This window comes from Stigmatopora nigra, chromosome 11 (assembly GCF_051989575.1).
Source record: "Stigmatopora nigra isolate UIUO_SnigA chromosome 11, RoL_Snig_1.1, whole genome shotgun sequence".
Taxonomy (NCBI): domain Eukaryota; kingdom Metazoa; phylum Chordata; class Actinopteri; order Syngnathiformes; family Syngnathidae; genus Stigmatopora; species Stigmatopora nigra.
The window spans coordinates 4,464,739-4,490,325 of record NC_135518.1 but is presented as its reverse complement, the minus strand read 5'-3'; the positions used below and the strand labels follow the sequence as shown (position 1 = coordinate 4,490,325).

Genomic DNA, 25,587 nt, shown 5'->3' with positions numbered 1-25,587 from the left:
CGTAAGTAGAGGGAAGTACGCCTATATAGCAATATAGTATACTGGAGTTCAGATGTTGAACCGTGTGTGCTTTGTTGCCAGATGGTTTCGTAACCTGCAACTACTTATAGGCATTTGTATGTAAATAGCAGGGGTGTCAGACTGAGTTGGTTCGCGGGCCACTTTAACGTCAACTTGATTTCATGTGGGCCGGACCATTTTAGAAAATAATATTTAGATATTTTAATAAATATTTAATAAATGGATTAAAAGAACTAGATTAAAATTCCTGAATATTCTGTTTTTATAGCTCTAAAACAAGGTTTATTTTAGCTTTTTTTTAATATATTGTTAGATTTTACAAAATGATTTTTAAATAAAAACACAGGAAAATTGATTAAAAAATGACATTTTTTTTTATTTAAAAGGGGGGAAATCAGGAAATGTAATTAAAAGCTATACTCTTCATTTTAATTTGATCCTAAAACAGAAAGTCTGCACATGATGTCACGATTTACTTTCCCGGGCCACACAAAATGATGCGTCGGGCCAGATTTGGCCCCTGGGCCGCCACTTTGACACACACGTGGTATATAGTATAGAAATGGAGTTCAGATGTCGAACCGTGTGTGCTTCTTTGTTGTCCCCGTTTATCTTCTAATCTTGCAGAGCAGAAAACGATCATATGGCGTTGCAGGTACGAGGTTAACGATACACAAACACCAATCGTCACAATTAGCACTTATCTGTCGTTTGCATTTTTTTGTTGCATTTTGCAACTTGCGTGACTAACCTTAGTGCGACTTTATGGATCCAACATTCATTCCAAGAAGTCCGCAAAGACACTCCTTTTAACCTCCGTAGTTAAATAGCTCAACCTTTAGGTTCACCTTCGTCCTGTAATTTCAAGAGAGGAAAAAAACGAGTCGTCACTTGAGAGTTCTTGATTTTGGAACGGCAAAAGAGCAAAAAAACCGTGACTTGTGGTGAGTTGTCTATTTCTTATTTTAAAACATGGATCATATTCTTGATATTTGTTGGAAAGGATTGGCTAAAATCGCGGTCAAAATATAGAATCTGCTTGGAATGGTCACTTAACCCATTGATGGCTGAATTTGCGTTTGACAAGTACACTTATTAAAACTGTCAAAAAATACCCGAACTTTCCCCATTTTATGTTTTTCTTAATCTTAGAGTCACTTATGTATTCCCTCCATGCTTTTAGTTCGTATTTATTAAATGCAAATGCAGGCATCAACGTTAACTCATACAATATTTTGTAATAATTAATTTTAATTCATGAATTAACATAATGATTTGAACTCCAGTTTAAACATTTACTCCATTAACCGAGTCGAAGAAATTTACGCTCTTTATGCTTCAATACTTTTACTAATACTATTTTATCTAAATGTCATTTAGTTTTTTTTAGCTATTTTAATGATCCTTTCCTGTCACTTGCGTCCTTATTGTGTAATTCTTGATAGAAATTGACCATTGACCGATTAGTTGTGATGCATGCCATTTTTCCACAATAAAAATATCTGATATCCAACAAAATAGATGACAGTGGCAAACAGTCCAAAGTACTGCCTGACTTTAACTTGAGTCATGACCAAGAAATGCGATTAAGCAGTAACTGTCACGGTGAAACAAGCACTGTAGGTTTTTTTTAATCTTTTGGTGCCATTGACAGTGATAGACGTCCAATCGTGTGGCCCTTTTTTATTCTTATGCTGTCACTAGTAGACTTTAAAGTTGTCAAAGGTATCAAAAAGTATCAATACTTATATGTTGTGGGTGGGAAATGTAATTGGAAAAGTATTGATACATTGAGTCATGTGTCAAAGTGGTGGCCCGGGGGCCAAATTTGGCCCGCCGCATCACTTTGTGTGGCCCGAGAAAGTAAATAGTGAGTGCTGGCTTTCTGTTTTAGGATCAAATTAAAATGAAGAGTATGGATGTATATTAAATGTCTTGATTTTCCCCCTTTTAAATCAATAGTTGCAATTTTTTAATCAATTTTTTTCTGGTTTTGTTCAAAAATCATTTATAGTAAAATCTAAAAATATATTTTAAAAAAAGCTAAAATAAACATTGTTTTACATCTATAAAAAACTGAATATTCCGGGCTTTTAATCCAGTTCTTTTAATCAATTTATTAAAAAAAAAAAAATCTAAATAATATAAACCTTCCATGAGTTTCATAGCATCAAGAATTGTATTCAGAGTATTTTTCTTAGGAAATATTATTATCATGTCTATTGCCGTCAATGGAAGCCAACGAGTTAAAGATTTAAAGAGTGACCTTAATTTATAATATCACTGTTTTGTATGACAGAACATGGCTGTGTACAAGCCAAAAGTGATTTCCCTGACCAAGAGACCGGGTCACACCTTCGGGTTCTACTTGAGGTTAGAGCACGGCGAGGAGGGTCACCTGATCCGTTGCCTAGAGATGGGAGGCCCGGCGGAGTTGGCCGGCATGAAAGACGGAGACCGCATTCTCAGAGTCAACGGCAAATTTGTCGACGGTCTTACCCATTCAGAGGCGAGTGAGTCCGTTTTTGCCACGTAGTTATCCTTTTTAAGAAAGTCTTACACCTCAGCTGCACTGGGTCAGGTGGTGGAGTCGGTGAAAAACAGCGGGGCCACCGTCGCATTCCAGACTCTAGACGAAGCTTCCTACAAGCAGGCTAAGTCGCAGGGTGTGAACCTGGAAAATCCTCAACCAATGGCAGCAGTCAACGGTGTTGGCCAGCAGGTTCCAAAAGCAAGACTGTGCTACCTGGTTAAGTCCGGGTCAGACTATGGCTTCTCTCTTCGTTCAGTAAAAGGTAACACATCATTTTAAATACTCCATCTGAACTTTTCTTCAAAGTTCACTTTTAAACAGCACATTTAGACAAGCCATTTCTGAAATTTGAGATATTAACGCAATTTCTCGACTTTAAGCAAATGCTTGCTTTGTTCTTCTCTGGAAGCACACTAACTAAAATAACTAAAATTGACCCTCAGAGATGCTATCTTTTATGTACGTGTATGTTTAAGCTGCTGTATGTTTTGCCATGCCTGGCTACGTCTTTAAAAACGGTGCGTCCATTGTGTGTGTCAAAAACAGAAATATCACTTGTTACTGACACTGCGGCTTTAAATGCGATGCGCCATATAGTCGTGAAAATACAGCACCGTTTTTTCCGCACTATAAATATGATTATTCGACCATATTTGTGGTGGTACCCCAAATAACGCATTACACAATGCACCTGAGTATAAGTCGCACCACCAAATTTTATAGGAACCCACCGTGATCCACTTTCAGGCAAGCAAGGCGTATCTGTAACCGAGGTGGTTCCGGGCGGCGTGGCGGACCGCGCCGGCGTCAAAACCAACGACCGGCTCCTGGAAGTGAACGGCGAAAACGTCGAAACCGACACCCACGAGAATGTGGTGGATAAAGTCAAGAAGGCGGGCAGGAACCTCATGTTCCTACTTTGCGACGCCGAGACTGACCTCTACTACCGCAATCTGAACCAGAAGATCTGCTCTGGTTCTGCCACCACTGAATGCCTTCCGTTCCAACCGCGCATCGTGCAGTTGACCCGAGCGCCCGACGGATACGGCTTCCTGCTCCTGGAGGAACCTGATGTGACAGGCAAGTGCTTTGGCTTCTATCGTCACCGCGGAAACAAACCCGTCTGACAGCGAGGTGGTCCGTGCAGGTCATGTGATCGGCACAATTGACCGAGGCAGCCCGGCTGAGCGTGGAGGTTTGTTGGAGAACGACAGACTGGTGGCTGTTGACGGGCAACAGGTGAACACGTACACTCACGAGCAAGTGGTGGATGCTATCAGGCAGAGTGGCAATAAATGCTGCCTCCTAGTGGTGGACAACTACACAGGCCTCATGTATGATCAGGTAAGATAGCGCTCGAGACCCTCATGAGGATAAAGTGGTTCAGAAAATGAATGAATGAAAAAAAACGACCTATTTTTGTATTTTAGTAGAAGTCTGTTTGAGTCTAAACTCTCAATGTATATAGAAAAAATGTTTCTATATAATTTTTTTTCTCACCCTAATCCCAACACCAACCCCAACCCTAACATATATACGTATAAATACAAATCATTCATTTTCCGAACTGCTTATCCTCACTAACCACTCATAACTAAGGCCAATTTAGAGTGTTCAACCAGCCAACCATGCATGTTTTGGGATGTGGGACGAAACCTGGGTACCCGGAAAAAATCAACGCAACCCCGTGTATAACACCCGTGCAAACTCTATTCAATGAGGACCAACCTGGGATTGAACCCTCGACGTCAGAACTGCGAATCAATTGATGATTGATTTGATGTTGAATAATGGCTTCATCGTGGCAGTTCAGCAGATGTCTGTTCTTATCCACTTAGGGCAAAGTGTCACCCATGCTCTACTGGGAGGAGAAGAAGGACACTGTTTTCCCACCCAGTTACTCAGAAGCCACCAACTTAAACAACTCTTACAAAGCGCCCACGCATTCTGAGGAGACTGAGGCCGAGGAAGACATGGAGCTCAAACCCAAATTGTGCAAAATGGAGAAGACGGCTGCAGGATTCGGTTTTCATCTTAACGGCATCCAAGGGGTTTTCGGACAGTACATTAAAGAGGTAAGACGGAAAGAAAAACGGACGAGGATGATTTCGGACCACCTCACCTGCAGTCTTCTATCGCAGGTGGTGAAGGGCGGGGTCGCCGATGTCGCCGGCCTGGAGGATGACGACGTGGTGGTGGAGGTGAACGGGAAGAACGTGGAGTGCTGCACCCACGAGGAGGTGGTGGAGTTGATCCGCGCCACGGGCCACGAGTTGGAGATGTTGGTGGCTACCAAGAAAATCTACGAGCGGCTCAAGCTCAGGGCTACGCCCATTACGCGGCAGCTCCTTGGCAAGACGTCGCGGGCACAAGTACACAACCAAAATCAGGAATGCGATGCTTCAGTTTGCGAAAATTGGGGTGCTAAGCTGCCAGCCAAAGAGCGGGTGAATGACTTACTTGTTCAGACAACATTGCACAATTGAATATGAATCATTTTAATTACTTCAATATATTTAAAATTGGCTGCCATTGACTGACAGTGATTGCTGTCCAATGCTTTTGACCCATGAAGATGGCAGCCAATGATCGTTTGTCACCTTCAGAAATTTTTCAGTCACGCATACTAATTTGGGGTATTTTCCCATTAATTCCTTGTTAATTGATTGGCTGCTCTTTAGACATCCAAATGAATCGGGCATCCATCGTAATCAATACTTCTGAAAGACAGTCCTCCCAGTTTATATAAAATGAATGCCTATTGTTGTCAGTAAGTCAATTTTGGGTCACTAACTGGTTTTAGCTGGATCATGAACTATTGATTTATGAGTATTTTTTTACAAGTTTTAGATGAAAATCAAAAGGATTTAATGGACATGTTTTTGTAGACCAAAAATGGGTGCTAAATTATCAATTTTTGTCCAGAATTGGTTGATTACATTGGTGCGCCCTGATTTTGCGAATGTTTTGATGTTTGAAGTACTTCAATTTGACTGTAGGACAAGTAGAATTATTTTAAGATTGAAATTTTTTCCATAGCAAATGAATGAGGCCTTTTTTTAAAGCCCACTGTAAAACATAATGTGGACTGCTTTGCTATGCAAAGCAACTCCACACTAAATAAAGCAATAAACTCAATGTTGAAAGATAGGAACAAATGACTTGCAGTACATTATAGTCCGTAAAATACGGCAAGTGGATGATTCCTAGCAACCCTGCTTAATGCAAATTGTCTCTCTCCTTGCAGACCTCATCTATGTCTTCATCTTCATCTTCTCATAGTATGGATGACAGACTTTAAGAAGCAACATGACCACCTAAAACATTCCCAATAATCACCATCAAAGGACAAAAAAAGACTTCTGGTAAACTGATTCATCTTACACGTTTACATAACTAATTTGATTTTTCAGATAGTCACGTATTGTTCTTGAGTAAATTCAAACGTATGAAGTCATTTATAATGTTTGCAAGTGCGTCCAATATGCAAGAACCTCAGATTTTTTTTAAATATAAGCTTATCAATGATGCCGTGGATACAATAAATGGTATTTTAACGAATTTTTTAACATTTTAGTACTTTATTTCATTTTAGTTTATGACATTTTAGAGAAGTGTTAAGGTAGAGGGTTCAGTCAATGCCTGTAGGCAATACTAGAGCTGTCAAATGTCCAAAATCATATTTTATAGTGGGTCAAGAGAATTTTCAGGTTTTGTGACCCTTTTTCTTCAAGGCATTTATAAGTGACAAGTACAAAAATACACAGCTCAATATTATTGAATTGTTTTTGTCATACGTCTACACTGCTTGCAAGAACTGATGAAAAAATAAATTGGGCACGCTACTTTGAAAATAATTGAACGTTTTGCAGAGTGCTAAATGCAAAACCAATTTACAGGATGATTTGTGTTCCAAATGAATCGTCTTGGTAAGTTAAAATGGCGAGCCAAAAACAGACATACAACAGGTAATTTTTTTTAAAAGTAAATTGCTGGAAAAAAAACATTGCTTAGTGTTGTTTTTAGTTTTGATACAAAATTAGTGTTTAGTAGTTTGTTTAAGACTGTAAAGACTGGTGTAATAGACTAAAGAGTATTTGTAGTATTTGATAGTTCTGCTGTATACACTTGTTTTTTTTAATACGTATTAACATTTTCAGTTTTCAATTTTTAGTTACTCTGTGAGTTACTCATACACTCAAAAAAACGTGCCATCATTTTCTGCTTTTATTGAATGCTAAAAAAAATACAGAGTAGTAATGTCAAAGTAAAGAGCAATAGAGAAAAAAAAGTAAAACTGAAGCAACTCCAGTGTGTTCCTACCCCAGAAAAAAAAGTCAAAAGTAGCAGAAACGGCAAAAATACTTTCAAATTCCTGATTCAGGAACATGTTGGTGGTTTTGGTAGGGGGTGGGGGGGGGGGGGGGGTCACAGTGCCATGTGCTTCTCGGGGGATTGCTTGTGGGCTAGATAGAGGAAGAGAATACTGGACAAGGCGCTGACCAGGAAGATGACGTCGAACCAGCGGTGGTAAAAGTTGAACTGTAGCTCTCCCAGAACCTCCGTCACAATGGAACGGTACTCAAGTGGCATGCTCATGCGCATCAGCAACACCGATGACACAAAATACATGCCCTGAAATAAACACACACGCGTTGCTATCAATAAGACTTCACTACCCTCTACGGCGATATTAGTTCAAATTGGATTGAATTTATATATTACAAGTTAAGGACTCACCATAATCTGAGCCAGGACCAGTACGATGACGTTTGAAGACTTGCTGCTTGATATAGCGTAAAAGAACTGTATTGGAGAAACACAATTTTACTTAGTTTCCCTAAACACCTCACCTGTGTGTCCACTTCATACCTTAGTGAGAGTTATGAGTAAACCTCGTATAGATGTGACGATGATGATGCCCACCAAAATGAAGGAAATGTGCTGGGACCAAAACTTGACCTGATAGATGAATACAAACAAATTAATACTAATTAATCATGACACAGATGATATAGAAAGGATTTTCTCTCAATGGAAATTACAAATAGAGAAGTTAAACATACTAAAAAACTAATTTCCTTATCTAAAGAAAATCGTTTTTTACTTAGCGAAATCAATTATTTCATTTGAACTAAAACTTTAGACAATTTTATTTTAATTTAGTGAATAATTTAAAATGAGTGTTTTTGTTAGTCATTTTATTATTAGTTTAACCTGATCCAAATTCATTTGAAAATTAAATTTAAAGATGAATTGTCAGATATTTCACTTGTGTTTTAGTTCAGAAATGCAGCCAAAAAATAAGCAACGCAAAATATATATATATTTTTTTTTACTAGTTGTTGAGAATTAATATACCAAAAGTTTTGTGTCGTATAAATTTCCCCAAAATAACATAATGAATAAAATACATGTTTACATTCATAATCAATGTGGGTTTTTTTCTACATTGTCAAAACATGTGGAATGGGATGAACTGAAACAAATAGAGCATGAATTGTACTCTTACATCAAACTGGATGCCCAAGTAATTGACGGTAATTTCAATGCCTCTCGTCACCGGATCCGTCTTTCCCACTCGATCGAAGACGATGTTGATGGTGGCCTTCATTTAGACACACAATTACATCCACATTTGCAACCACATCGTACAAATCCAGCATACGCCACTTGTGTGCTCACCATAAATATTTTCCACACACAATAAATGGAAAAGAAGTATCCCAGGAAGTTGAAATATTTTCCTTGGAACGTCTTGGAGTACTCAATGCGCTCCTGGAGAAAGACATTAGTTACAAAATATAGTTACACTAATGATGCTATAGTCATGTGTGGCAAACCTTGGTGGCTTGCAAGTCAACAGTCTCGAGAAAAAGCTGTCGACTAAGCTCTTCCAGGGCGTCCACTTCCTGCTGGATGAGAGACAAATCTGCAGAAAAATATTTGAGCGCACTTAGTGGAGGCCATTTTTTTTCTGCCTTCAAAACAGTACATACTTTCACTGCCCGTTTGCGACGAAGTGACGCTCTTGATCATGCCCCACAAGCCCGTCTGTTTGTTCTGGTCTTCGCCACGTTGGTACATCTGCCTTCGCGTCATGGCGATGCTACGCATTAAGTTAACAGAAGATTTTTAACAACATTTTTCCAAGTGATTAGAGAGTTAATTCTCGCTGACCGTTTTTTCTTGCTGACAATCATGTCCATCGTTTGAAGCAACCGCCTTTCCAAAGCAAGGATGTCACTGTCTGAGACGTTCCTTGGAACAGATAATGGTCAAAATCAAGCTTTTTTTCCCAAAAATAAAAAATAAAAATCTACTACTAATTTAGACTTACCTAAGGAAATAGGACATGTATGTGTAAGGGCAGTTGACAGCACCAAATCCAGACAAGAGAGCCATTAATGTGACTCCTATCACGCCAACACGGCTTATCAGCTGCTCAATAGAGAGGATGCCTAAAAGAACAAATATTACTGTAATTTTCAGATAATAAAACACTACTCCTTTCCTTTGAACCATAAGGCTACATATGTATTTTTACAGGCTACCTACCATCATTCTTCCAAGTTTCCTTCAATAATTTTGCTTAACAACATGGTGACACTTTAGGTGTGTTCAATCCATCTACCTTATAGTATTCATTCATTCATTTTCTGAACAAGTTTCCTCACAAGGGTTCTGGGGGGATGCTGGAGCCTATCCCAGTTAGGTCAGGGACACCCTGAATGATGACCCTATGATAGTCCTGAGTTCAGAAAGGACTTGGAAGTCAATGTAGAGTGAGCTTCAATTTCTTAAGCTTTGCTATTGTGACCTACTTTTTAAAGTTAGGCAAGTGGGAACTATTCCACTGTTTAATCAGTATTGTTTAGCGTTTTATCTGTTTATCTTTTCTTTATTTTGAAATAAATTACGGTATCGGCTGCATAGTCTTGCGTTATGGCGTTTCGTCACCTTGCAGTTTTGCGCATGTCGTCTTTTTATGCGCACATAAGCCGCACCCTCAATTCAGTAATCATTTTTTTATCTGACAAATGCGGCTTAAAGGGAACCAAATACAGTAGGTCAACACCTCTCCCATTGGATTTTTGCCGCTAGTCTCTTCCATGAAAAAAGGATTAGACATGTAAAACAACAAAAAAACAACTTGAAAAAAACTCACCATGCTTTGGACTGAGGATTGGGAAAGGGTCACCCAATTTCCAGAAGAAATACATAAAGGTAAACCACACCATACACGCAAACAGCAGCCTCTGTCTGTGCACTGCAATGTCCCCAAAATACATATATTATATACACAGTGTGTGAATCACATATGTTAAAGTAAAAGACCTTGCAAACTTACACAGGCGAATATTGCTAACCACAAAGTAGCCAATGTAGAAAGGCACCACAAAGATGAGAACCAGCAGAATCACATAGAGATTTAACTTCCAGTGGAAGTATCGGGAACTATGGAACATAATTTTAAAATCATTCATTTTTAGTTCATGGGTAATGCAAAATGACTCTAATTGGCAAGATTTGACTAAAAAGACAAATATGGGCTATACCTGCTACTCAAGGCACCCAGAATCTCAAAAATGATGAGTTCAAACATGGTACAAGAAAAGGCAAAGGTGACAGAGAAGACCACCTGCACCACATATTGTCGTACCTGAAATAGTCATGAATAACATCGTAATTATGCATATAATTCTGCATACAGAACTTTGAATGTACCTCATAGTCTTTGAAAAGCTGCCGCATGAAGAACAGCCAGCCAAATCCAAAGAACAACACCTTAAATCAACCATAATATGAAGAAAGGCACAGTTTAATGACAATTATTACATAATTACAATTTTAAAATTGGATGTTGTTTGATTGAGTGAGGTAACTTGTTGCAGTGAGATACATAGAACATTATTTTATTTGTTTTGAAAGATGAAGCTGAAAAAGGATCGTCTATTTTGGCAAGTGACAGTACCTGTGAGGTGAACATGATGACGGAATCCACCAAAAACGACATTTTACGTCTATTGATCGGCTGTCAATTCAACCAATTCTCTGAATTAGGACACGGGGAGACTTTTAGATCATGTTGGCCCAAGAAGCAACAACTCTTCTTAATGAAAAATGTTTATTTTACTCATTTTGAATAAGGTGTTATCGTTAGTGCGTCAAGTTACAAGGGTCGTCTACATCATGCGTCACCACAAAAGCTTCGTGGCTATTTTCCGGCGCTGGTCTATGACGTATTCAAAATGTACACGATTCCCGTATTAAAATTTTATATCTGCAATTTCTATGTACACTTTAGATCTTAGTTTTTAAATATTTAATGTATATTAGCCCGGTTTAAGCAACATACAAGCATTGTTACTCAGAATTGTGATTGTAGTCGATGCGTGTGGAGAGTAGCCATATTGGATCAGTACTAATCGCGTCACATTGTCACAGGACTGAGACCAATAGCTCTCATTTTGAGTGTGTTCATTACAATGTTACAATAACATTGTGCTTAACTAGAATGTGTTTTAAAATTATAACCGTGCAAGAGACTTCCCTTCCCTTGAGGGACAAGTTGTGTGTATTTGGTAACCAACCACTGTATGTACAAGTCTTCTGTGGGAGTGCTTTTTTTCTGAGTTATATAAAGAAAAAGTTCATAAAAATGTCTAAATCTGAAACTCTGAAACTTGCAACCAGAAGACAGATGAAAAATGGCCGAAGTCTGGGCAGAAGGTTTCTTTTAATTGCAAATTCTTGAATTTTCTCAAGTAGACAGAAGGTCCACATTTGAAAACAAGACAACAAAACCTTGTGAAACAGAAAATAGAACAATAACACAGTAAGACTGAAAAAAAAACCTTTGGAAAATACAGACTAGTCTGAGGCTACTCTCCCTGTCAATGCCAGTTGCTGTAAAAAAAAAAAAAAAAAAAGTATGTAATGTATTGAAAGACAACCAAAAAAGGAGATGGGTTAAGAACAAAAGTTGCAATCTACCCCCGTTGATGTCAACAACTGACATTAAAGCAATCATTCCTTAACAGTCATAATGTGTTAAATATAACTTCGGAACAACGACTTCACTGGAATCTGTCATCAGCAAGGGTTGAAATGGTTTCATCATGCAAAAGACGCATCATTGGGCCTCTGATGCATCATAATGACTGATGTCATTTTGCCAATTTCCCTTTCCAGTGCCAATCCAACCATTTGGAGTGGCGCATTTTGACTGCAGCTCGAAATCGACGAAACGAAGAAGCCAAGATGCCTAAAAAGAAAGGGAAGGGCAAAGGCAAAGGGGAAGACCCCGCCCTACGGCCAAAGATGATAAGAGATGCTCTTAAGAAGGAGACCACCAACATGGTGCTCAACGACATCAAGCTTAAGGACAACTATCGCGTGGATCTGCGCACCATCCGCTGCAACGAGCTCAAGGAGGAGATCGAGGCCCTCCGGCGTACCTTTGAACGACGGAACCATGACTTAAACCATGCCGTGGAGAGGTTCTCCTGCGATGTCCAGCACGTGGAGTCTCTCTCGGCACAGATGTGGCGCCTGCACCGTGAACACGTCGAGCGACTACGCGCCATGCAGGAGAAGCGACTCATGTTCCTGCAGCAGCAGTGGAACACTGGGCATGACATCTGGGACCACAATCTGGATTTGTTGAGTGAAAAAATGGGCACCTATTTCCTGCAGTCCCGCATGGGTTTCGAGGACACGGTAGTGCACCTAGAGCGGCACCACCAGCAATCTTTGGCTATTGTCCACATGCTCTACAGCGAACCCATGGAGGGTCACTCGGTTTATGAGAAGAGGAAGGCCTTTGAGGTAGAGGAATGCTTTCTGGACCAGAACGTGAAGGTCCTGAAGAATCAGAAGGCAGAGAAACGCTACCTCCAAGATTTGGAGAAATTGCAGACCATGGAAACCAAGAAACAAGTGTCGCTGACGACCTCCAAGAAGGGGGTGACGCTCTACAACACTGTACTTGAAGTGCAGGCTCGCCTGGAGGCCACCGAGAACAACAACTCCGGCATGGTGGGCAAGTTGACGGCGGCCAGGAATGAAGCCAAGGCCAAGATCCATATGCTTCTAAAGCGAATGGCTCGCAACCGTGTGTCCGTCCATACCATGATTCACCACGTGAGCATGCGTAGTCACTCCGCCACCAACAACCTGAGGATGGTCATCGCCAAAGGCGCCCAGCTACTTAAGGTGGCCGAAATGTGTCGTCATCTCGAGGCCATGCAGATGGAGGAGCAGTGGGCTTCAGAAGAAGCCACCCTTCGCTCCGCAGAGGGATTGATCGAGCCGTCGCTTGCTTACGAATTCCCCGAGCTGATGAATCGCTACAATGTTGCGCGCATTCACCGGATGGTCTTGGAGCGGCGCCAGGAGTACTTGAGGAAGGAGAAACGACAGCTACAGCAGCTCAAGGATCACCGCTGCCAAATCAAAACCATCAAGTCAGATACCCACAAAGGTGCGTTCAATCCTCTTCTGGTCAAGATGGCTCCCGTCAAGCAGAAAAATACCACCAAGCCATTCCAATGTGTCATCGAGGGAGTGCACGCCGTTAGGATACTTGCCATCCATCAGAGTGCAGACAACTGGTAGTAAATTCAATTGAATGCTTTTATTGTCATTAAGAAGCATCATCAGATTTAAAGTTTCATCACAAAGTGCACAAATAACAACAAACAAACAGAGAAAGAAATAGCAATATAACTAATAAATAAATAAGTAGTCAACAACATAAATAAATAATAAAGTGCTCAAATAACAACAACACGCCAACAAACAAACAGATATAGAATCAATATATAATAATTAATAAATAGTAGCAATAACTAATAAATTAATCAACATAAATAAGCAGGAAATTGCAGAAAATAACAATAACAAAAGCAAACAAACAGATAAATAATCTAAATAATAAGTATAGCTAATATCTAATTATCTAGAAACTAGATATTAATTTACCAATTACTTTGTCACAACAAAGTAAATCTCTCTACATCTGTGGAGGTAATTTTGATAGAAAAGTAATATTTATTCTAGCGGAAGCAACTTGTAGTTGTATAAAATCCATTTTAGTTGGAGTTGCTCCAAAATAACTGAAAACTAAATTTGTAGTTATAGCAAAATTTGCAGTTGTTGTAAATGCCTTTAAAAAATGTACAGGATTACTTAGCTCTAATCCTATATTTTAAAGAACCAAATCTCTCTAAATTATATGGAGGTAAATTTGGTGGAATGCAACGTGGAGTTGTGCAAAATAAAAGCAACAGCAACTTGCAATTGTACCAAAATAGTTTTTGTTAAAACTCCATTATTAGCTGTAGCAAATATAATTTCTAGTTGAAGTGAATATAACTCGTATTTGTAGAAATACAGTAGATGAAATAAAGGATTAACTTTAATCCGGTGGTTTAATTATCCAGGCTATGGAAGCAAACTGGGTCGAAGACTAACCAATAGGTGCAGTTTGTTGTTGTACAAACAATAACTTGTAGCAAAAACAGCTTGTAGTTGTACAAAATATATCTGGGATTTGTATAAGATACATTTGAATTGGTGGCAGAAAAAAATCGTATCGATAAAATTTAATTTGTGGTTGCAGTAAATGTAACTTTTGTCTGTAGAAAGACTAGTTCAACAAATGCTACATAGGTTTGAGCCTAATCAAATGCAATGGTGATAGATTTGGTTGGAAACCAAATTTTAGTTGTAGCAGGAAAAACTTGTTGTACAAAAAATATCTTGTAGTGCGATTAAGGGTAAAGCACAAGAGTTTAATGCAGTGTGGATGTCGTTAATGAACGATGTTAAACAACAATGCATAGAATGTACTTGAGCCTGTGAAGTTTGATTTATTTTATTGGTATTCGCCAATAATTTTGGAAAATTTATTGTAATCTATTATTTCAATTTTTTTTTCTCTTCCCCTGTTTTAATGTAACATGCTCTTTCTTATCTTGCTCTGTAGTGTGATGTTTGTTCTAGGTATAAATATAAATCAATAAATGTATGAAATGCTTCTGTACGAATCTAATACCATCAAAACCTTTTTTTTAATATATATAGCTTTACCCCTCATGACCAAACTTTTTTTCTTCCAGTTTAACCATTATAATTTGTTTTTTCTTGCTACTAAATTGAAAGGGTTTATTTAAATGTTGAGCCTGAACCAGCAGAGAGTGCTCGAGTTCACAGCCTAAAGTACTAGTACGATATGTATGTATTATACATAGACGTCTGCCATCTACCAACTCCACCTCACTGCTATGTGGAGCTTCACCCTTTTGCCCAACACTTTATCCTCACTATTGAAATCACCCAGTCGAGAAAAAAACGCCTCATCTTGTTCTCTGTGCCATGTTAGAAAATCAGCTCTACGCTAAAAGAGGTGAGTGGCTTCTTTTTAATGCTTACTGTACACATTATTTATTAGTTTTCCATGTATATAGTTTTTGGTCAACTTTTAACGAGACTCACTAATATTCCTGACACAAAGTACCTTCCAACTGGCAATTTTAAGCATTTATTGTTTTATATATAGAAGAAAACAATGGACAGTTGTATTTTGAAGCTTTTTTTTCCAGTCTGCAGACCTCGGTCTTCCCTGTTAGAAAAGCAATCATGAAGATGAAAATGATGATGATATGGCCATCCTGCAGAAAATATCTGCAGGTGTGTTTGTTCCTTCTGCTGGTGGCAAAAGTACAAGGTAAATTGATCTTTTTTTTTAATTCTGTTCTTTGGGTCAAAGCTTGAATTTTAAAATAGGTTAATATTTATTTTTTCCTAACATAGAAAAAAATTCAATATACATAGACTCATAGTTAAGGAACCAATAAAACTCTGAAGTTGTTGTTTGTTTGTTTTTAATGTCATATTTTACACATCAGCTGTCCAAACCATTTTACCTTTTAATGCTTTATATATATATATATATATATATATATATATATATATATATATATATATATATATATATATATATATATATATATATATATATATATATATATATATATATATATATATATATATATATATATATATATATATATATATATATATATATATATATATATATATATATATATATATATATATATATATATATATATATATATATATATATATATATATATATATATATATATATATATATATATATATATATATATATATATATATATATATATATATATATATATATATATATATATATATATATATATATATATATATATATATATATATATATATATATATATATATATATATATATATATATATATATATATATATATATATATATATACATATACATATACATATACATATACATATACATATACATATACATATACATATACATATACATATACATATACATATACATATACATATACATATACATATACATATACATATACATATACATATATATATATATATATATATATATATATATATATATATATATATATATATATATATATATATATATATATATATATATATATATATATATATATATATATATATATATATATATATATATATATATATATATATATATATATATATATATATATATATATATATATATATATGCATAAAATAGTGGATCCCAGGTTCCAAGTGGAATATGAATGTTTCATATTTATAAAGTGATATTTTACATCTAAATTTGATAGTATTATCGCCATTATTATTGTATTTCCCATATGCCTTTAATGTATAGTTGTTAAATGTATAAATTCTTGTACCAAGTGGTTATAATGGTAGTGAAAGTTTATGTATTCACCCCTCCAATTCAAAATGGTTTGGTCACTGTCAGTATCAGTCAAAGAGTTAAATGAAAAAAACATTCTTCAGCATTTTTATTAAATATATACTGTTTTTCCCAATGTGTGTCCAAGGGAAGGTAACAGCACCTGAGCGAGTGCAGGCCAGCGTGGGCAAGCCCTTCACGTTGACGTGTGCCCTGGCCAAGGACCGAGGTGACACCGTCAAGCACATGCACTGGCTGGACGTCAACAACCGCACGCTGCTTAGCTACCAGCCGGGCAACAAAGATAGTTTGAGCGGCCAGCAGCACGTGGAGCTCACGCCGTCCTCCAAAGACACCTACTCCGTCACCATCCAGAGAGTGAGCTTCAGGGACGAAGGATGCTACCTCTGCGTCTTCGACATGGTCCAATCTGGAGTCAAACAGGGACGCACCTGCCTGACTGTCACTTGTGAGTCGTGCTTTAAGACCAGTCACTGACACTATTACTATAGGAGTCCAATCCATTTAAACTGCAAGGAATTGAATGACTTATCCAAAATAGTTTCAATGCCTATCACCTCAAGTTTAAAAGACCCGCCTAATTTCTATTAGTTTGCTTTCTGTACTGCTTATAATCACGAATATTACAGGGGTGTTAGTGCCTATCTCAGATAGCTGTGCTGCTTATCCTCACAAGGGTTGCAAGGGTGCTGGTGCCTATCCCAGATAGCTGTGAGCAGTAGGGTAGGGAAGACCTTGAATTTGGTGGCCCGCCAATAGCACACTTTTACACAGATTTTCTCATTGATACTCCTTGATTACTAACAACGTAAAAATGTTGTCAAAATAATTCTGAGAGTTTTAGTTAGCTTGGATAGGCTCCAGCACCCCCTGTCACCATTGTTAGGATAAGCGGTTCAGATAATTAATGAATTTTAAAAGTTTTTTTTACATTCTAATTGCAAAGCGTACACTAATTTTTGGACAATCACTCATCATTTTTCTAAATTTTATACTTTCATTGTATTTTTATTTCATTCCAAAAGCCTAATTGACACATTCCTCATTGTCAGTTTGTCTTTATTTTTTAATCACATACATCTTTATTTTAACCAAATTTCTTTAATTTGTAGATTGTCACTGTATTTGTATTAGTATTTTTAATTTATTATATTTTTGGATAATTTCTACATGAATCCATCAGCTCTCAAAAAAAGAAGACTTTTGTTATGTTAATACTATTCATAATTCCCTAATTATTATTCCTCTATTTATAATACTGTGTGTCCGCAGCATCGGTGACCTCCAACGGCAACAAAACAGCGTTAAGCGGGAAAACGGCGACCCTGTCGTGCTCTTACGGTCTGCCTGAGAAGGTGCAGCAGGTCACCTGGAAATTCGCCGAGGCGCCGAGCGCGCTTTCCTCGGACGTGGCCACCTATGCCGACAAGGGTGATCCCATGATAGAAGCCGCCTACCAGGGAAGGGTGTGGCTGAGCGCCTCCCTGTCGGTCAGCACGCTCACCATAAGTCCCGTGGCCATCCGGGACGAAGGATGCTACACGTGTGTGTACACCACGTGGGTGGACGGGCCCAAAAGCTCCACCGTATGCCTTTCAACTTATGGTGAGTAGAGCCGCAACTAACAAGAAATGACCTTATCGACTAATCAGGCGATTAATTCGCCAATTAATCAGATTGTTTGTACTTTTTTGCAGTTATCGTCACAATTTAATAATAGTAATGAATATTAAAAGTAAGTTACGTTTTTTGGACATATTTAAAGTGGAAATGAATGGGTAGTTTCTTCAAAAATAATTTCTTGATTAGAACTTTACTGGAAGGTGAACAAGTGGTTAGAATAGGGGTGTCAGACTCGGGTTGGTTCGCGGGCCGCTTTAACGTCAACTTCATTTCACGTGGGCCGGACCATTTTAGATATAATATTTAGATTTTTTTTTATTAATGGATTAAAAGAACTGGATCTAAAACAATGTTTATTTGAGCCTTTTTATATATATTTAGACTTTACAAAATGATTTTTGAATTAAAAATAGAGCAAAAATTGATTGTAAAATGACAATTATTGATTTAAACGGGGGAAAATCAAGAAATGTAATATACATCTATACTCTTCATTTTAATTTGATCCTAAAACACAAAGTCGGCACTCATGATTTACTTTTCCGGGCCACACAAAATGATGCGGCGGGCCAGATTTGGCCCCCGGGCCACCACTTGACAAATGTACAAACTACACAGTGACCTCTAGAGCCAGCCCTTGTTGATCTCTTGGAATTTTTGGATCCCAGGTTGATACTCACTGTGTGGACTTTGCATGTTCCCTCTGGGCTTGCGTGGGTTTTCTCCAGGTACTCTGGTTTCCTCTCACATCCCAAAAACATGCATGGTAGGGTGGTTGATCCCTCTAAATTACCACTAGGTATGGGTGTGTGTGTGAATGGTTGTCCATCTCCTTCTCCCCTGCAATTGGCTGGCCTCCTGGTGCTCATAGTTAGCTAGGATAGGTTCCAGCACCCCCCATGTCCCATGCCAGGATAAGCGGTTCAGGAAATGAATGACTTCCTGTTAATTTTAGGGTATATGTAGGTTAATTTCTGTAAATTTTGGATTTTTTGGAACGCTTTGAAGTCGGAAACCATGTGAATCACACAAAGCGTGTGAGATGTGCCGCATGCCGAAAAAATGAAGAGAAATAAATGATATAATTGCAAAGGTGGGGAGCCTTGCTTTGCAAACCTCGGACATGTCTGGGGCTTAAGCAAGAATGTTGAACTTATCTCCTTGGCTTCTTTTGTAAGCGCTGCAGAGCCAATGTTGGCGAGCATGACTGTTGTCAGTGTTGTCAGCACACAGTGGTGCGCTTGTGTGCTTTGTCTCCGATCTGGTTGCTCGCTACTTCAGTAAAACACATGTGCTTTTGTTAGGAACACCACTCTACTGTACAGTAGGTGTTTCTAGCTGAACTGCAATTAGCATTTGGATTGTTTTCACCCTTCAGAATCATGTGCAGACACATAAATTACATGTTGCACTTAAAATAGTGTAAAAAAGGGTATAAAAACGTATAAAATAGTATGATACAGGAAGGTCACTACCTGGAATTGAACCCTCGGTCACGAGGCCGCCCCATAAATTAAATTGTTTTAATAAAAAAGGAATTTAAAGAATATATCCTTAGCCATTAACCGTAAAATTTGAGTCCATTTTTGGGTAGTCCTGCTCCTTTGTAAGCGTCATTAAGAATGCTTCATCTTTTCATATGGTCATCTCGTCATATTTCCACCAGCGCTACCCAAACCTCAAGTAAGCTACAAGAGCACGTCAGCCGGCGTGATCGAGGCCAACTGCAGCGCCGTATCGCGGCCCCCGGTAGAAATGGCGTGGAACGTGGAGCGCGACAATCGCACGGTGGGTCCGCCCGTCACTACCACGCTGCCGCAGGAAGACGGGACCACGCTGGTGATCAGTACGCTCACCCTACGGTCCGGATTGCTGAAGGACGTATCTGTCAAGTGTCTGGTGCACCACAAGGGCCTCGAAGCGCCCATCGCGGTGTCCATGAACACCAAAAGTAGGTTGGAAGTTGTTGTTTTCGCATTAGCTACCATTGATAGTGATCTTTCCATCGTCTGGCGCCGTCATGGGCACTGAAAAAGAGTGTTGTGTCTTTTTAGTCGGGACGGCGTTAGCCATTCTCATCTCAGTGACTACGGTGGCAGCTCTGCTGGTGCTGGCCCTCTGCTTCTGTCTGTGGAAGTGTTTCCTGCGCAAAGAAGGTCAGTCTAATGGTTTTAAAGCTTTGATTCATTGACACTGACTAAAATCAAACTGCCTACAAAACTGGGCAGAAAGTAACAACTTTGTTCAAGTAACTAATGCCCTTTTTATGTGACTTTCTTGAATGTAATTTACTCAATTACGTCCAACAAAATAGAACTAAATCACTAAAACTATACATAGAAACGCCATGATGTAATTAGCTGGAGGTATCTACATTTCGATGCAGTGGTACCTCGACATATGAGTGCCCCGACTTATTTGAGATATGAGGAAAATATTCATCTTGAGATACGGGACAAATTTTAATATACGAGCATACAGCGAACGGTAAAGGCTGCTAATTAAGCTCGTATCTCGAGGTACCACTGTATTTTCAATGGAAGATGGGATTGGTCAAAAATATCCTTAAAAACACAACTTTTTCAATATGATCCAAAGTATATTTTATTCTATGTATTGACTTTCCATTGCAGCTGACTGATTACCTCAACGACATCCCACAGTTTATATCGTCTCGGCATTGAGGGGCAACGTTAATACCTCCCCAGGATGGTAATCGTTATCCTTAGGATCAACACCTTATGCAATTTTTAAAACTAGCCAAACACTAAATATTCAAAGTATAATTTCAGATTTTTCACTAGAAATTATCATAAAAACATATTTTTCATGATTATTTTTGCATATAAACCCAAGAAGGATTTATATTACAACATTTTAAATATAACAGACACTTGTTTTGATTTGTATAAAGTTTACTGGTACTACGCTGACCCTGCAATTATCCTATTCATGAGAATTACAGACAAAATGTGAACTGTTGTATTGTCCTCCAAAGAACATCTGTAATCCAAATAAAGGGCAAACTGGCAATGTACATTGTTACTGAAGATGATGAAATGCTTAGATAATAAATGTATGATAAAAAGGTTTGTTTTTATCCAAGGTAGCTTTGTGTCCCTTAAAAAGAGTAAGAAAAAAAAACTTCCACTGTCAATGGCAAAGGTGGCTGCCAGATGCTTATCTGTTTTTATTTGGGGCTATGTGGATAATTCATTCTCAACAGAACATTTTTACTCAGAAGACTTCACATTCCATTCTTTCTATTTGATATATTTGGACGTCTGTTGTCCTTATTGACAGTTAATGAGGTCCATTTTCAATAATGATTTCCCCATTATTTTGGGAGAATATACACACACACACACAAACAAGATGTTACACTGATGTTATGTAACATGCTTAATTTTTTTCATGTCCACAGAAATGGGGAGAATGTGTGTTATAATTGCTTCATGTTGTACATGCCTGGCACAGAGCGACACACAGAGCTGTCTTTTACAACAGTACCCTCTTGTGGAAAACAGATGGAAGAGATTGATGGATGGGTGGTTGGATGGATGGATGGATGGATGGATGGATGGATGGATGGATGGATGGATGGATGGATGGATGGCTGGATGATGGATGGATGGGTGGATGGATGGATGGATGGATGGATGGATGGATGGATGGATGGATGGCTGGATGATGGATGGATGGATGGATGGATGGATGGATGGATGGATGGATGGATGGATGGATGGATGGATGGATGGATGGATGGATGGATGGATGATGGATGGATGGATGGATGGATGGATGAAAGGACAGACAGACAGATTGGTAGGTAGATGGATAGATAGCTGGATGGATGGATGGATGGATGGATGGATGGATGGATGGATGGATGGATGGATGGATGATGGATGGATGGATGGATGGATGGATGGATGGATGAAAGGACAGACAGACAGCTTGGTAGGTAGATGGATAGATAGCTGGATGGATGGATGGATGGATGGATGGATGTATGGATGTATGGATGTATGGATGGATGGATGGATGGATGGATGGATGGATGGATGGATGGATGGATGGATGGATGGATGGATGGACGGACAGACGGATGGATGGATGGATGGATGGACGGACAGACGGATGGATGGACGGACAGACGGATGAACGGACAGACAGACATATAGGTAGGTAGATGGATAGATAGTTCCATGGATGGACAGGTGGACAAGTGAAAAGACAGACAGACATAGATAGGTTGACAGATGCAAAGAAAGACAGAGAGATGTACACACAAACTGAAAGACAGACAAACAGATGCACGGAAGGACAGTTTGGTAGATGGATAGATTAAGTAGGGTTGTCACCTCGATAGGTAGGAGGTGGGTTAGACAGACGGTCAGTTAGATAGGGTGAGTGTGGTTAGGTTTTGTTTTCCTGCACTTATTTTGAAAGCACTTCTGGATTGGGTTGACCTCATGACGTTCGTTGATGAGTCAAAAGAAAAAGATCCGTATTTTTTGTGCTAATCACACAATGACTTTGCAATTGAGCCCTTCAAAACAGGACGTGATGTACTTGTGTTATACTGATAACATCGTCTTGTGACAAGATCACATGTTCATTTTTATTTCATATTGTCATTTCCAAGTCATGCCGACATAAGATGAGGGCAAACACCTTGTTGCAAATACATATTTTTATTTTCTGTATTTATTACCTGAGTTCTATATTAAAAATCTATTTTTGATATAAACAACATAAAATCATATTTAACAATAAATACAATTTATTCATCCTTAGATGTACTATTTACATTTTTTTCAGTCGTTTTGGTGCTAGATGTTCAATCTAAAATAAATTGGTTCCATACATTGTTAAGTTTAATGTGCTTCTGTGTCCGGTCTATTTTGGATCATGTAGGCCTCACTTGTCAAAGAAATATTACCATAAATATAAAAATGCTTAATTTTTAATTTCATAAGATAACACAGCAAGAATTTCATTTAATTTTAGTAACATTTATGTTCAACATATCAGAAATGACCATACATGGAATAATAACAATAGGCATGTATTCTACTTCCAATTTCTTAGTGTTCTCAACCTCAAGTGGATGAAAAAATACCTTTATGACATAATACGAACACTCACACAAGTGCTGCTTTTTATTTATTTTTTATATATCATGAGTTATAAATGGAGTTCACACGTTGAATGTAGCAGGCATAAGGCTCCACTTCCTCGCTGGTCTCTGTCTACAGAGGGGAATAAATCAAACAACAATAGGTGTGAAAATCAAAATGTGCACAAAGAGGAAAAGAAACTTCAGCTCAAGAGGAACAAAACAGACGAAAAAGACCTACTTGCTCAGTTTTAGACCGGTTAGACAGTACACAGCGTCTGTAAAGGGGAGGGGATGACTAAACGTTAGTAACTCATTAACTAGCTCATTGGCTGCCTTTGTTATCGTCAGGCTCTTTAACTCAAAAAAGGCTGTGGGTTAGGACCTCCTGAATTCGGATACAGTGTAGATGTGCTTGTATATATATGTATGTGTATGTATATATATATCTCACCAACACAGTTACCTATTTATATATTTATTCATGTATTTATTTATTAACTTACTATTAAGTACCCATTTGTGTATAATGCCTTTCCTATTCCTGCATCCTCACCCTCTTCCTATTGCAACAAAGAAATTTCCCGATTACGGGATGAATAAAGTTATCCAATCCAATCCAATCCAATCCAATATATATATATATATATATATATATATATATATATATATATATATATATATATATATATATATATATATATATATATATATATATATATATATATATATATATATATATATATATATATATATATATATATATATATATATATATATATATATATATATATATATATATATATATATATATATATATATATATATATATATATATATATATATATATATATATATATATATATATATATATATATATATATATATATATATATATATATATATATATATATATATATATATATATATATATATATATATATATATGTATATGTATATATATATATATATATATATATATATATATATATATAGATATAACATACTATAATGATAAAAAAAAGAGAAAATAAATTAAAATATATCCTAAAGAAGGCATTAAAATGATCTCAAAACACATGATATAATTATTTAAAAATGAGATGAAATACATTAAAATGTATAAACATATATCACTAATAGAAATTAAGAGAATTCTCACCTGAGCATGTGCATCTTGTATATGAACATTAATAATGTGGCCAGCACAACTAAAACACAAATGACTGGGAGAATGCACGAAATGATGAAAGAAAGACCTGAGGAAGATAAAAAAGGTCCTTTCCATGAAAATAGTGGGTGCCACTGATGACAATAGACGTCCAATCCAATGGCAGTATGTCTCAGTCATTGCCACACACCTGTTTTGCGTACAGGTACCAAGATCTTTTCTTCTGACCAGAACGGATGCTTGACAACACACGTGACGTTGCCATCGTTGTCTTGCAGTTTCAGGTGGCTTTCAACGTAATTGGAAGCATTTCTGGTTTCGGCAGACGACGAGTTGCAGACGTGTCGCCAAGTGACATTTGCGGCTGGTTTTCCTCCCTCGGCTTTGCAAATAGCTAGCGTGCCATCTTCCCGTGTCTCCAGCCAGGATGAAATACGGGGAGGCACTATAAAAAAATAAAATAAAATAGACTTGTATTACAGTTCACATTGATGTTCATGACAGGGCTCTTTGGATTTTTAATTTTTTTTCAAATACCTTTTAAAATTCTGATCTAAAATTGGCATGCATTAAAGTACTACTGCTGAAAGTTGTCCTTTAATGGGTAAAAATGCCAATACAAAAGGCAGTCATTGTATTCCTTCTAGTAGTTGCAATGAATGAAGAAAATGGTTACATATTATAATAACAAAGGGGTTATTTTTTTAAAACCTTTTTAAGGCAGTCATCGAATTTGATCAATTGTTCATTCGACCCTCTTAAAAATAATTATTTTCCCATTGAGTCATATGCCCTGTGCTAGAATCTTTGCCTTTGACTATGCCATAAGTTTCAACTATGCAGAGGCAAACCATTTCACATTTATTTTGATTACACAATTTCAATAGTTATGGATGTGTGTGAGTCTTAAACATTTGTTTTCTAATACTCTTTGACAAGATTCTGTCAAATTAGTGTGGAACAAACCATGAAAGTTGGACCTCAAATCTGATTGGTCTGCAAATAAGGGAGTAAAAATGTTACATTTTAGCCCAAGAAAATGAAGTAATTAAGCAAGAATTCGAGAGCATTGTTGAAAAATAACTATCCCCGCAACTTATTCAAATTCTAAGTCACCTGTGATGGACAAGCTGATATTACAGGTGTGCATTCCTCCATCGAAAGCCATTTCAGACTTGTACAAGCCCACGTACTGCTCAGAAAATTCCGGGATGCTCAGGTAGTAGCGAGACTCCGAAGCGTTTTTCAGGGACCACATGCCAACGTTGCATGTGTCGGACTTTTCACCGGTTCTCACGCTGATT

At 37.6% G+C, this 25,587-nt stretch overlaps 5 protein-coding genes across 7 annotated transcripts in view; 3 read left to right on the top strand and 2 right to left on the bottom strand.

Annotated features, from left to right (window-relative positions):
* The first annotated feature begins 526 nt into the window (after nt 1-526).
* Nucleotides 527-6,123, top strand: pdzk1 (PDZ domain containing 1). Of its 3 annotated transcripts, XM_077728822.1 has the most exons (9): nt 533-676; nt 864-965; nt 2,321-2,530; nt 2,603-2,816; nt 3,302-3,634; nt 3,702-3,898; nt 4,393-4,629; nt 4,696-5,001; nt 5,802-6,123. In XM_077728822.1, exons 3-9 carry the CDS (start codon nt 2,324-2,326, stop codon nt 5,853-5,855), a joined length of 1,548 nt encoding a protein of 515 aa, XP_077584948.1. In that variant the 5' UTR covers nt 533-676; nt 864-965; nt 2,321-2,323; the 3' UTR covers nt 5,856-6,123. The 3 variants fall into 3 exon arrangements, with proteins under 3 accessions (XP_077584946.1, XP_077584948.1, XP_077584947.1); XM_077728820.1 differs by lacking the exon at nt 864-965 and having other exon boundaries at nt 527-676; XM_077728821.1 differs by having other exon boundaries at nt 540-965.
* Nucleotides 6,124-6,972: 849 nt separating this feature from the next.
* LOC144204201 (Golgi pH regulator) lies at nt 6,973-10,784 on the bottom strand. Its single transcript, XM_077728020.1, has 14 exons — nt 10,530-10,784; nt 10,283-10,342; nt 10,114-10,217; nt 9,906-10,012; nt 9,723-9,824; nt 8,895-9,015; nt 8,735-8,815; nt 8,554-8,663; nt 8,398-8,486; nt 8,240-8,332; nt 8,067-8,162; nt 7,427-7,516; nt 7,295-7,360; nt 6,973-7,189 (listed from the first exon to the last, which is right to left on the bottom strand). Exons 1-14 carry the CDS (start codon nt 10,569-10,571, stop codon nt 6,983-6,985), a joined length of 1,368 nt encoding a protein of 455 aa, XP_077584146.1. The 5' UTR covers nt 10,572-10,784; the 3' UTR covers nt 6,973-6,982.
* On the top strand, nt 10,748-14,569 carry LOC144204528 (dynein regulatory complex subunit 2-like). Its single transcript, XM_077728576.1, has 3 exons — nt 10,748-10,797; nt 11,599-11,659; nt 11,750-14,569. The coding sequence occupies exons 1-3, from the start codon at nt 10,748-10,750 to the stop codon at nt 13,172-13,174; spliced, it is 1,536 nt and encodes a 511-aa protein (XP_077584702.1). The 3' UTR covers nt 13,175-14,569.
* A 252-nt stretch (nt 14,570-14,821) lies between these two features.
* On the top strand, nt 14,822-21,151 carry LOC144204409 (OX-2 membrane glycoprotein). The gene is made up of 7 exons (XM_077728396.1): nt 14,822-14,966; nt 15,163-15,287; nt 16,495-16,815; nt 17,640-17,972; nt 19,657-19,941; nt 20,045-20,146; nt 20,624-21,151. Exons 2-7 carry the CDS (start codon nt 15,200-15,202, stop codon nt 20,629-20,631), a joined length of 1,137 nt encoding a protein of 378 aa, XP_077584522.1. The 5' UTR covers nt 14,822-14,966; nt 15,163-15,199; the 3' UTR covers nt 20,632-21,151.
* Nucleotides 21,152-22,973: 1,822 nt separating this feature from the next.
* Nucleotides 22,974-25,587, bottom strand: part of LOC144204434 (cell surface glycoprotein CD200 receptor 1) — a 3,973-nt gene continuing 1,359 nt past the window's right edge. Inside the window, exons 2-6 of the mRNA XM_077728432.1 lie at nt 25,400-25,587; nt 24,474-24,728; nt 24,275-24,371; nt 23,354-23,390; nt 22,974-23,245 (exon numbers count right to left, since the gene is read on the bottom strand). The exon at nt 25,400-25,587 is cut by the window's right edge and continues 118 nt beyond it. Of these exons, the coding sequence (XP_077584558.1) occupies nt 23,174-23,245; nt 23,354-23,390; nt 24,275-24,371; nt 24,474-24,728; nt 25,400-25,587 (649 nt within the window). The 3' untranslated portion in view covers nt 22,974-23,173. The remainder of the gene's footprint in view (nt 23,246-23,353; nt 23,391-24,274; nt 24,372-24,473; nt 24,729-25,399) is intronic.

What these genes read in the sequence shown, in the direction of transcription:
- LOC144204409 (XM_077728396.1), top strand. Translation starts at nt 15,200, where the DNA reads ATGAAGATGAAAATGATGATGATATGGCCATCCTGCAGAAAATATCTG. An exon ending in GCTGGTGGCAAAAGTACAAG is followed by an intron (nt 15,288 to 16,494) that starts GTAAATTGATCT and finishes TGTGTGTCCAAG; the next exon opens with GGAAGGTAACAGCACCTGAG. An exon ending in CGTATGCCTTTCAACTTATG is followed by an intron (nt 17,973 to 19,656) that starts GTGAGTAGAGCC and finishes TATTTCCACCAG; the next exon opens with CGCTACCCAAACCTCAAGTA.
- pdzk1 (XM_077728820.1), top strand. An exon ending in CAGGCCTCATGTATGATCAG is followed by an intron (nt 3,899 to 4,392) that starts GTAAGATAGCGC and finishes TTATCCACTTAG; the next exon opens with GGCAAAGTGTCACCCATGCT. An exon ending in AGCTGCCAGCCAAAGAGCGG is followed by an intron (nt 5,002 to 5,801) that starts GTGAATGACTTA and finishes CTCTCCTTGCAG; the next exon opens with ACCTCATCTATGTCTTCATC.
- LOC144204528 (XM_077728576.1), top strand. Translation starts at nt 10,748, where the DNA reads ATGCGTCACCACAAAAGCTTCGTGGCTATTTTCCGGCGCTGGTCTATG. An exon ending in TTCCGGCGCTGGTCTATGAC is followed by an intron (nt 10,798 to 11,598) that starts GTATTCAAAATG and finishes ATTCCTTAACAG; the next exon opens with TCATAATGTGTTAAATATAA. An exon ending in GGAATCTGTCATCAGCAAGG is followed by an intron (nt 11,660 to 11,749) that starts GTTGAAATGGTT and finishes TTCCCTTTCCAG; the next exon opens with TGCCAATCCAACCATTTGGA.
- LOC144204201 (XM_077728020.1), bottom strand. Translation starts at nt 10,571, where the DNA reads ATGTCGTTTTTGGTGGATTCCGTCATCATGTTCACCTCACAG. An exon ending in AGCTTTTCAAAGACTATGAG is followed by an intron (nt 10,218 to 10,282) that starts GTACATTCAAAG and finishes TGACTATTTCAG; the next exon opens with GTACGACAATATGTGGTGCA. An exon ending in TGGTCCTGGCTCAGATTATG is followed by an intron (nt 7,190 to 7,294) that starts GTGAGTCCTTAA and finishes TGTTTATTTCAG; the next exon opens with GGCATGTATTTTGTGTCATC.